At 40.1% G+C, this 11,926-nt stretch overlaps 1 protein-coding gene across 1 annotated transcript; it reads left to right on the forward strand.

Moving 5' to 3' along the window:
- Positions 1 to 1,290: 1,290 nt before the first annotated feature.
- Positions 1,291 to 5,404, forward strand: borcs5 (BLOC-1 related complex subunit 5). The gene is made up of 4 exons (XM_056417865.1): positions 1,291 to 1,701; positions 2,585 to 2,728; positions 3,137 to 3,294; positions 4,157 to 5,404. Exons 1-4 carry the CDS (start codon positions 1,644 to 1,646, stop codon positions 4,391 to 4,393), a joined length of 597 nt encoding a protein of 198 aa, XP_056273840.1. The 5' UTR covers positions 1,291 to 1,643; the 3' UTR covers positions 4,394 to 5,404.
- The last annotated feature ends 6,522 nt before the right edge of the window (positions 5,405 to 11,926 follow it).

The following is an 11,926-nucleotide window of genomic DNA, read 5'->3' on the forward strand; positions in this document are numbered from 1 at the left end:
GTTCCACGTGTTCTCAGAGGCTCCAGTCATCTTATCATCGCATTCATCACTGTGTTCGGTTTCAGGCTGTTGCATTAAAGAGATTGTTGTCCGTTTATGAGCCTGTTTTGTGTTTATAGATTCCTTTTAAGTGTTGTCAGTATAATTCTGTTGTCTATAACAAGATACAAAGACCGCTTTACTTCCACAAACTGGCTCGTTCATTAATTCGGTAAAAGAGAACGAGATAATCCTCGTTGTTGTTTGTGTCCGTGCTACTTCCACGTGTCGGCATATTACTTGTTTTTGTTACTCAAAGTGTTTTATGTATTTCAGTTGTGCTTTTAATCACAGCGTTTGTCCTGTTCATTAAATCTACAGAGTTAAAGATGTCTGTTGTTTTGTGTTGTTTTGTTATTGTTACACTAACACGTTTTAAAGTGTTGCCCATTTAAAAGATGTGTCGGAGGAAATATGGTCTAAGTAAAAATAACAACTATTTAAAAATACTCTGTTACAAGTTGAGCTCTGAAATACTACTTATGTATATTAATAGGCAACTATTTAAAAATAAAATTCATGTACATTTTTTACTTCATTTTTCATTTTCTTTTGTTTGGCATTTTACTTGTGAAATGTTTTGCTGACTTTACTTAAGTGATATTTTTAATGCAGAACGAGTAGTTTTATAATTATTAATATTATTATAATTATTATTATTATTTAGTGTTCATTACAACACAGATAACCAAGAGTGATACATATGTGCAAACACTTTCAAAATGAGTTAGAAATAAAATAAAAAACAAGTAATCCATTTCTTAAATTAACAACATGTATATATACTGGATGCATACATATACATATATATACGTAAACACATAATATTAATATACTCAAATCATATCAACCATATGAACAACATATGCGTCTTTTAATTGAGAGAAATGCTCTTAACTGAGTATATTCCTGCAAAATATAAGCAGTTTGTATAGTATCTAAGTATTTAGCATAAATGTTATTATCTGAATCATGTTGATAACGTAAACTAAACCTCTTTAGGTCAAAGTATTTTTACATACCACTAACAAATACCCTCAACTTGTATTTCTCTTGCCAAGCTTCGAGACATTGTTGTATTTATACTTGTAATTATTGGAGTAAAAACCTTGACTACTTCTTCCCCCTATGAGTCATTTTTTGCAGTGTTGTGTTTATTTTCTGCCACCGGTAGGGGGCGGTAGCGCTCCAATCAACGCGCGCGGGAGGAGGACCACGTGGTCAATATTTACGGAAGTGTTGCCCCTCGTATGGAGCATTTCTGTCGCGTCACGTAAACATCTTTGGCTCTTCACTTTAAAAGCTTTCACTCGGTTCCACTCGGCTTCACTCTAGAAGCCTGCGCGGCTGTCACGTGACTTCACGTGAAGCTCTGCTCACGTGCGAGCTGACCGACGTCAGCTAACGTAGCGAGCTAGCATAAAACCTCCCGAGCCAACAACAACGACAAACAACAACAACAGCAACCTTTTAGGGGGGTGCGGTTGCCTCGTCGTGAGCGCGCGGGAGGTCGTTTGAAGGGGTTCGCTGGATTCGGTTAATTGAACTTTATCGCTTATTTGTTGAGTTTCCGGTATCGTTGACTGAAGCTAACCGCTAGCATCATGGGAGCCGAGCAGAGCGGAGACGCGGAGCACAAACACTCCGACTACAGCTCTGCGGGTAAGACCACTCCTGGCACATTAAAGAGAATACGTGAGTTAGTGATGTGCATAGAGAAGTGAACTACAGTGGAGGAGAATCTTAGCTTATGAGGGATGCAAGGTAATATAATGTGATTAAACCTCCTGTTACCTTCAAATTTACTCACATCTTTTACCCTTTTTGACCCCAGCAATTAAAACCTCCAGAAAATGATTAGAATTAATATTGTTTCCCAAGTTTAAATGTCAGGTACTTTCTTTTTGTTTGTTGACTACCTAAATAGCCCTTTAAATATATAAAAAAGTTGATATTTCTTATATGTTTTACACAGTGAAAAACAGCCTGGGGTCAAATTGATGCGTACAAGTTGTGTGCAGGATATTGAAAACATATCATCATTCATCAAATCAAATCAATTTTATGTTTTCCCAGTTGTCCCCAATAAATTTGGAAAAGTCATGAAATATGAAGCAAAAAAAATAATGTTAGTCATTTTTTTAGAGACGTCAAACATTGAATGGGGTCAAATTGACCCCAAATGTAACAGGAGGGTTAAATTCACTAAAGTAACCTTACTCTGACTATTTCTTTCTTTTTAAAATCTCATTTTATGGTTAATATACATCTCGAAGTTACTTCTATTTACTTGCCAGTTACATGTAAAAGTTATGTTATTGTGCTTATATTAACTAAATAATACTTATAACTACTATGTTACTTTATTGAAGTCAAATAATGCATATTGTTATGGTGTGTTTTTACATTGTGACTACTTCTTTGGATTAAAAAAAGTGCTTAAAACCTCATATTTACCAGCCGGTGATGTGACGGCAACACGTGAGCTGATGTGAAGTAACTGCTTCCTTTCCTGTCGGTATTCACAGTAATTGTGTCGTTGCAGTGGTGCCGTCTCCAGCGAAGCAGAAAGCAAAGATGGATGACATCGTCGTCGTGGCTCAGGGGACCCAGTCGATGCGGAACATCCACAACGACCCAGATGTCATCAAACTTCAAGAGATACCCACATTTCAGCCACTTTTAAAAGGTAACTTGTTTACGAGTCTTCCAGCGAATGAATTAATAGATGTATACCATATTTTTTCTGATGGAAGACTATTGTACTTGTCTAAAGACCTTTCACAGCGCTTTGACACTACCTGTCATTCACCCACTAACACCCATTCATACACTGATGGTCGGCACCACCTGCCCATTCACACGCCATAGGCCCAGTTTAGGGTTACGGGAGCAATTTGGGGTTAAGTGTGAAAATACACCCTCATGGACTCGTTGCTGTGTCCCATTAGCACCGTGTTAAAATGTGTGTAATGATGCACACTCCTGAAATGCCAGAGGGTGAATCCTGTCACATCCTTTGCGTCACTAAATACAAATAATTGTCAAGTGTCCCAACATGCCCGTGTGAGTCCGTTCTGCCTTCTGCGCTCCACAGGCATGCTGAGTGGCCAGACGTCGCCCAGCAGTGTTTGTCTGGAGCGGCTCGACGCGGCTCAGGTTCTGCAGCTCTGCCTCCGCTACCAGGACCACCTGCACCAGTGCGCCGAGGCCGTGGCCTTCGACCAGAATGCCCTGGTGAAGAGGATCAAAGAGGTGAGGCAGCGGGGTGGACTAACCATGCAGAGTTTCTCATTTCTCTATCCCAAAACAACCATATGAGTGATAGTGAAACAAAAGAATCCTCTTACATCTCTTATTTATCTCGGATCATTTCAAGTTGTGCAGAAAGTTTTCGCTAATTAGAAAATGAACAAGTTTTGTAAATATTTGAGTGATTTTCAAAGTGTTTAATGTGTGTGTGTGTGTATATATATATATGTGTGTATATATATTATTTAAATATATTTATGTATTTAAATATATATATGTGTATTTAAATATATTTATGTATTTAAATATATGTATTTAAATATATATATGTCTGTGTGTGTGTCTGTATGAAGAGGGTGAAAAATCTTTATACATTTTCAGTAATTATCAGGTAAAAAATGTCTGCTAATTCTTTTTTGTTTTATAATATTTACTAATGAATATATTTTATTGGACAAAGCAAACTATTTCAGGACATTCACTTTGGCTGTGGAAATTGTGAAAATTATTTTGGGACATTTTATAATAAATGAGTGATTAATTTAATTGGAAAGAAAATGGAAAATAAAACACATTTGAAATGCCCCACGATATATATATAATATATATATATAATATGTGAAGAAGTTTTTTCAATGAACTCCAAATTCCTCAGGCAGTTGGTACCGTTAGGATTTCGCCTCAACGCTTCTTATTCCTTCAATTAAAATGTTCCTGATGTGTTGAGAGATGCTTGCTCTGTGCGTTTCTCCATCACATTAATCATATTCATGCCTCCGGTGTTGCTGATGGAGAATTAGTACGCGCTGTTTGAAGATGACTCGGCAAAAAGTCAGTCTTGCCTCTCCGTCTCGTCTCCCTCCAGATGGACCTGTCCGTGGAAACCTTGTTCAGCATCATGCAGGAGCGGCAGAAGCGCTACGCCAAGTACGCCGAGCAGATCCAGAAGGTCAACGAGATGTCCATGATCCTGCGGCGCATCCAGATGGGCATCGACCAGACGGTGCCGCTGATGGAGCGCCTCAACAACATGCTGCCGGAGAGCGAGCGCCTGGAGCCCTTCAGCATGAGGCCCGACGGGGACTCTGCCAGCAGCAAGTAGTCGCCGCAGCGGGCCCTTCAGGGCCACGAGGAAGTGCAGGTCTGTCCAGCTGCGGGGGGGGGGGGGGGGTGGAGCTTGTAAAGATGTTTGTTTTGTTTTCAGGGAGGTGTCAATGTGTGAGCATGTGACTTTATACTTACCATTGCATATTTTGCTCAACACACACACATGCACACGCACGCACACACACACCTGACCACCTCACGAGCCCCGACTGCAAAGGGCTCGGAGGTCATTACATCTCTATCTAACTGGCAACCTTCCAGGCACACACACCTTCCTCACCCTTCCCGGGGAACACACACACACACTTCTGATGGAGTAAGAATGAACTCCGTGTGTGTTTTTAAAAACTCGTCCTGCAGGACTCAAATGTGTGCGAGTGGATTTTTCTGGCGCAAACCTGCAGGAGCATCAAGCCGCTCGCCTCCTGTTGGCGCCGTGGATTGATTATGGATTGAATATTTGTCTTCTGTGACCCTGATATTCCTCCCGCTCCCAGCATGCAGATGGACTGCTTTTAATTTTTTCTGAACAATATCGTTTTTATGCCATTTTTTGGGAATATTATGATGGAGAGACTCGCGAGGGGAAAGAACCGGGACGGATTATCAGCTTTGGATTACACGCGGGAATGAAATGAGAAATATCCTCATGAACTATTGTGATGAAGACTTTTTATTTATTTGGATTGTACAAAGGTGTGTTGAGTGTGTGTTGTCTGTGTGTGTCTCATACGTGCCAAAGGGTCTCAAGTCCTCTGTTTTCCTAAACAATAAATATGGCCAGTCAGTCACAGCTTCTGGTCTCTGATGACGTGAACGTCACGGCTTCCTCTGCTGAATATTTGTTTCTGTATCCTGAGCTCAGTAGGTTTAAGGTCAGTTCAACCAAATTCTGAAAAAATTCTCTTACAAGATGCATTTCATCTGTTTTGGTTTCATTTGTCCAGGATTCTGACTGACATCTTTTTACACTGAAATAAAATAATTACAAGAATTGACAAACATCTTTTGGAGAAATGTTTCACTGTAACCAAAAACTTTATCGGGCAGACAAATAACATGTAATAACAGTATTTTACCAAGTTTTGGCGTCAACAAACAAAACAATACTTTACAATATGTGTGTAAAATAATAGAATATAATTTTTTTTTAATCATCAAAATGTATGCACACATAAGGAGTCAACACCATTTTTAAAAAGTAACCAGGACATTGTTGTGGATACTGCGAGCACCACACACTTCACAAAATAAGATTATGATCACCTTTGTTGTGTTTGGTGGGAGCAGAAACCTCTAAACAAATTAAATGTAATCTATTTTTGCATGGCTAAATTCCTCTGACTCTGAGAACAGGTCTTTTTTATTTTTTTACTAATTTGGGTGAACAAACACTTAAACTACTAAAGTCAGTTTGCAGTATTTCAATAATAAAGACAAGACTATTTAAATGAAGAAAAATATTAGATTGATTGCAGTGGTCTTGTTTGTGTGCTTCTGTAAAGCCACCACTAGGTGGCGTGGGCGATAAATCAACTCGTGGCTTCCTGATGGATTTTAAGGTTAAGTCTCCAAACAGCTGTTTCATGCTGCAGGGCGTTTGGGGTCACGGGACTCAAACCCTAAAGATACGAGCTGCAACACGAATCAACATCTGTTTTGATCATTTATTTACATTTTAAATGCACACATGCCGCTTCCAACTTGTCATTTAGGTGAATTTGCTAATAAATACCAAACAAAGTATTTTGAGGATATCACTTTTTACAAAAAAAATTGTATAAAAAAAACAATTGGCGAAATAAATAATAATAATCTGCATATAAATCAATAATCAGCCCTACACACAACTCTGAGCCGTCATGTGATTGGCTGTTGGACAAATGCACATAACTTACCACTTCTATCTTGATACTTTTATTTATTTATTTATTTACTTGCATTGCCATACTTATGGCCAGTCGCTAAAGCACCCTTGGGTGCCATGTCATTTTGGGAATGACTGCTTTTTTTCCCCCCAACTCTCTTTCTCTGTGAAAACCGATCCGTATGATGTCATCAGCGATGTCCTCGAGCCACATGTACGTCGTGAGTCCAGCAAGTATGCATCAAACACCAAATCACAATTAGGCATTCAGGGATTTTTCCCAGAATGCTTTGCTCGGTGTAACACGCTGAACTCAAAGCCCCCCCCCTCAGGCCCGGCTGGCTTTGAGGAGCAGAATTAGCCCAGTTCGTTTACGTAAGGGACGTAAAAAACGACGTTTTCTTCGGGACTCCTTTTGATGCGTTGTCGTCTTTTATGTGTAAATTAAAACTATTCTTAAATGGCCTTTGGGGGTATTGTTTGAACATTGGGCCAGAGATGTAAATGATCGCTGCATTCTGAGGTGTAAAAGTTCCTCCCGAGTCTTTTGTAATGAAGAAAAAAATACAAAAAATCTCCCGACGCTCCGAGCTGCATATTAACGCCACGAGATGATACAATGCGATCCGCCACCAGGAAATTCATTCTCTGAAATGAAAGAGAAATCCAATTTCCTCCTGTATACTTCTCATTTGAATATAAATCAAAAGCTGGTTTGCTCTCCTTTTTTAAATTTTTTATGCTCCTGTTTTGCTCGCTCAAAATTGGAAACATGAAAGTAAGTCTGAGCCTCTTATCCGTGTCATCTTTTTGGGTAAAACTCAAAATCTACGCCGGTTGTTTTTCTGCGATTTGAAGAGTGGCTTTTTTTTTTTAGTTTCCAGACACAACACATCACATCACACTCAATATAAAAACTTTTGAGTCACATCAGAGTTTAAATCGTACTTCTCACACCTCCGTCTGAGGTTAGAAGAGAAAATAAGTGATGACACACATGCGGTTGGTCCAGCTTCCCGTTGGTGATGATGATTTTCTTTTTTAATGTTCATTATTCATGTGATTTGACTTCAGGTTGGTCCGTTTATCGATTGGTCGCTGCCGCTTGTTTCTTCGTTGTTGTTTTTAACGCTTGACGGTAAACTGAATAACTTTAATACCCAATATTTGTAAACTTTTTTATGATCTTTTATAGACCAAATGTTTCTTCTCAGTCCCTTGCTAGAAGCCAATCTTTGCAAAGAAAAAGTTTAACGTTTTGGGAGGTTGTTTGTTTTTGTGTACACTGAATATAGATCTGCAGCCGTTTTGCTTAGCATAGAAAATATTATATATTAAGTCAAACAGACTCTGAGAATACAATTACAAATCCATCTGCTACTTCAGCACCACGGACAGCGTCAATAATTTATATATTTATATATATATGTATGTATATATATTTATATATAATATGTATGTATATATATAATATACATCTATATATATATATACATTTATAAATATATAAATTAATAAATATCTATCGATATATATATATATATGTGTGTGTGTATGCATACAGTAGCAGCGAGTGTCTTGAGGAAAAAGTGTGAGACCTTCCCCAGATGATTGCCCGCATCGACTGTATTGACTTTCATCCTGTAAAATTACCCAGCACTGCTATTTCATTTGACACCCAGTCACCTCCAGTGATGGATACCCGGTAGATAACACCCCCCGCCCCCCGCCCACCCCACCTTATCCCTCCCCCTCAGACCAGATCTATCGGGGGATCTTTAATGAAGCACTTTGTTGCTTCAATGCACAGCGGCGCTGTCAAGGACATGGCGCCGCTACAGCGTACCGGGCCTCTCCGTGAGGTACCACTCCTCTCGTGGTGTTCGTAGTGGTTTTAAAAGAATCTGCTCAAGCAGCAAACATCTGGACAAGGGCCGAAGATATTAAATGCTTTTTAAAGGGATGAGTACACCCCGTCAGAAACAGCTTGAGAGGCTTCAGAGACACTGAGACTCTTAGTATGGAGGAAAGGAAAACGACTTAGCATTAATTTATTCCTGTATTTATTTATCCATTTATTTAAGCATTTATTTATTCCTGTATTTATTCATACATTTATTGAAGCATTTATTTATTTATTCCTGTATTTTTTCATCCATTTATTGGATCATTTATTTATTTATTCATGTATTTATTCATACATTTATTCAAGCATTTATTTATTTATTCCTGTATTTATTAAAACATTTATTTATTTATTCCTGTATTTATTCATACATTTATATAAGCATTTCTTTCTTTATTCCTGTATTTATTCATACATTTATTGAAGCATTTATTAATGTATTCCTGTATTTATTCATACATTTATATAAGCATTTATTTATTTATTCCTGTATTTATTTATGTATACATTTATTTATTCCTGTATTTATTTATACATTCATTTAAGCATTTATTTATGTATTCCTGTATTTATTATTACATTTATTTAAAGCATTTATTCATGTATTCCTGTATTTATTCATACATTTATTTAAGCATTTATTTATTCATACATTTATTTAAGCATTTATTAATGTATTCCTGTATTTATTCTTACATTAATTTAAGCATTTATTTATTCCTGTATTTATTTATACATTTATTTAAGCATTTAAACAGCTCACACATCTGAAGCTCGAAGTTGATGGTCTGACCTTTGACCTTCTCTCCCTCCTCTTCGGATTGTTGTTCAATTGCCAAATGAAGTGGGTCGAAAGCTCACGAGCCTCCTAAGAGGATCTTTGAACAGGAGAACACACAAAAGATGTGCACTCGACATAAAAAATAAACTCAACGTAAACACTCGCTCCGGCTATAAGAAGAAATAAAACCTCACCTTTTCTTCTACCGACCGACCCGTTAAGCCGTTTACCGCTCAGGTGTTGCGTAATGACGGTACGATACGCGCCCACGCGGATGCACTCTGTCGTCGCGAATTAGCGGCAAACTGTGCGTGGGCGGTCGAGTGCAAATCTGGAACATCGAATGTCATAACAAAGATGCTTTTTTTTTGCCAGTACATGTTTGAGCAAACAGAGTAGTTATATCCAAGCCATCAAAGCATGTTTAAAAGCATTGAATTGTACTTGTTTTACTCAACGTTGGTCTTTTAACAATTGATTAAACACATTAAACTCAGTTTAAACTGCACCCCTCCAGGCTGTCTGGTTGAGGGTCAGAAGCTGGAACGTATGTGCCCTTGAGCATGGCACTCTGCCCCCAACTAGCGAAGCCTGCCAGCAGCACATCATATTATCATTGCAGATGCAGCTGTTGCAATATTAATATATGTGTGTTTGATGTGTGTGTGACACGCCCGGGCCGTTTGTGTAAATACGAAGATGCCCTGGCTGGATACAAGGTTTTAGCGGCGGCAATAAAAGAGGAGGAGATGAAGCCATTCGGGTTAAGACGAGAGATAACCGGAGGCTGCTGGAGAACTCGGAGCAGCCGCTGAGGCTCAGGCGGCGATTCGGAGCCACCGGGGGGCGCCGCTGAGTGACAGCGCCGCGTCGGAGGGACGGCCTGCAGCCAAACAAACAGCAGCTCATTACAGTCTGGAAGAGAGGTGACATTGCCTCATAATGTGTGTGGAGAGGGGTGTGTGTGTCTGTGTGTGTGAGTGTGTGTGTGTGTGAGAGAGTGTGTGTGTGCTGCTGCCATAAAATGTTGAATGCTTCTTTACGTGTCGGCCACAGTCGAACCGACGAGGTACTTGAACTCTGGATGCACTTGTTCTGCGAGAGTCGGGTCGACCTCGAAGAGCGGTCCGTTTGTTCGGGAGAAGAGATCCAGACCCGTTTTACACGAAGCACTTCTGGCACCGGCACCCGGACCAGGGGGTTTCAGTGGGCTGTTTCTCTCCACTTGTGAATTACAATCCTGAACGTTTCCAGACCTTCCATCTGTTTCATAATTATTCTCTCGAACCCTTTCGAGAGGCGCCGTCCTGTTTTATAATGGGGATGATGATGGGTGGGTGGGTGAGTGGGTAGGTGGGTGGATGGATGGGTGGGTAGGTGGGTGGATGGATGCATGCATGGATAAATGGATGGGTGGGTGGATGGATGGATGCATGAGTGGATGGATGGATGGGTGGATGGATGCTTTATTCATCCCATAAAGGGATGTTTTTCCGCTGCCGCAGCATTTATGCGTACAGGTCAGCATAAGAAATCTAAATAAAAATTCACAAAGAAAAGGAAAAAAGAATAGAGTAATTAGAGAAATGCAGAATATTACATTTAATTAACGAACAAAGCAAACAAAACAATAGTGTAACGGTGTGACAGCTGAGTGATTGTCTATTATGTAGTGTTATTATTGCAGTGGGCAGAAGGATCTGCAGTAAGTGGTGGAGAGAGAGAGGTAGAGAGAGAGAGGTAGAGAGAGAGAGAGGTAGAGGTAGAGAGAGGTTTCCGGGTTATGTGGATAATAATTCACGTGACGGTCCGACCTTTTTCAGATTCACTTCTCACAGTTTGTAAAGTTGGTTTGAGAACCGGCGAGACGACCTGCAGCGTGTGTAAAGAGACAAAGTACCCGTTTGACAAAAGATTCTCTTATTTCTTTAACGCTCCCCGATGAGGCACAATGGCGCCGCCTCTCCCACGAGACACAGGGAACACGTGCACGGCTTCAGACAATAACCCGTGGGAGGAATTCATCATTCGCCGATATTCATATGCAAATTCTAACTAAGTCTCCACTTTGCAGCAATGCTCCAGCTTTGTGTGTGTGTGTATGTGTGTTTATGGGAGAGAACACACAAAAAAACTAAACATCCCATCCTATATCAATTATGTGGAGTGGTCTCTTCACATTGATGACCAGATAAGAGGCTGAGCCAAACGCTTTGTTCCAGAGGCGCGCGGCGGGCCGCTGAGTCGGCGTACGCCGGCGGAAAAAAGCTTTTTGGAGGACCCTCGAGGTTGGAAGAGGACCGCGTGTCGGTCCGCTTCCTAAACTCTGATGAACGCCCGGCGGCGTCACAGCTTCTGCGTTCCTGTTGCGCGGCACGGCGTTTAAATGCGGAGCGGAGAGCGTTTTTACCCCCGCGTTGTCGCGCGGAAACGTCGAGTTGCGTCATTGAAGGATTCGTCTCGGCCCGAAAGAATCGAGAACCACGATACGATCCAGATAATTATAAAAAATGCAATTAATGTGAAAACACACTAAAATCCCTCCATCTTGCATCTTGTTAACAAACAATGTTTTTATTGCATCGCAGGATCTTTTTTTGTGTGAAAACAAACAGAGATGAAACTAGAACGGGCACTCGGTAGAGCGCATACCGTCGCATATCACAAGATGGGGCATTGAATTATGAACATGTTGGCATTAGTTGCATGCCAATTGGATACAAATTGACTGCGCTATGGTAAAAAGAAGATGTTGACCTTTTCATGACCTTGACCTTTGACCCGATCGATGCCAAAATCGAATCAACTGGTCCCCGGATAATAACCAATCATCCCACCCAATTTCATGCGATTCGGTTTAATACTTTTTGAGTTATGCGAGTAACACGCATACACATAAATAAATAAACACACGGCGATCAAAACATAACTTTCCGCATTTTCAATGCGAAGGTAATAAAATGGCGTTACTAGC

This window comes from Pseudoliparis swirei, chromosome 6 (assembly GCF_029220125.1).
Source record: "Pseudoliparis swirei isolate HS2019 ecotype Mariana Trench chromosome 6, NWPU_hadal_v1, whole genome shotgun sequence".
NCBI lineage: Eukaryota > Metazoa > Chordata > Actinopteri > Perciformes > Liparidae > Pseudoliparis > Pseudoliparis swirei.

Coding starts and splice junctions, on each gene's coding strand:
- borcs5 (XM_056417865.1), top strand. CDS start 1,644: ATGGGAGCCGAGCAGAGCGGAGACGCGGAGCACAAACACTCCGACTAC. Junction 1,702..2,584: donor CTCCGACTACAGCTCTGCGG/GTAAGACCACTC, acceptor GTGTCGTTGCAG/TGGTGCCGTCTCCAGCGAAG. Junction 3,295..4,156: donor TGGTGAAGAGGATCAAAGAG/GTGAGGCAGCGG, acceptor GTCTCCCTCCAG/ATGGACCTGTCCGTGGAAAC.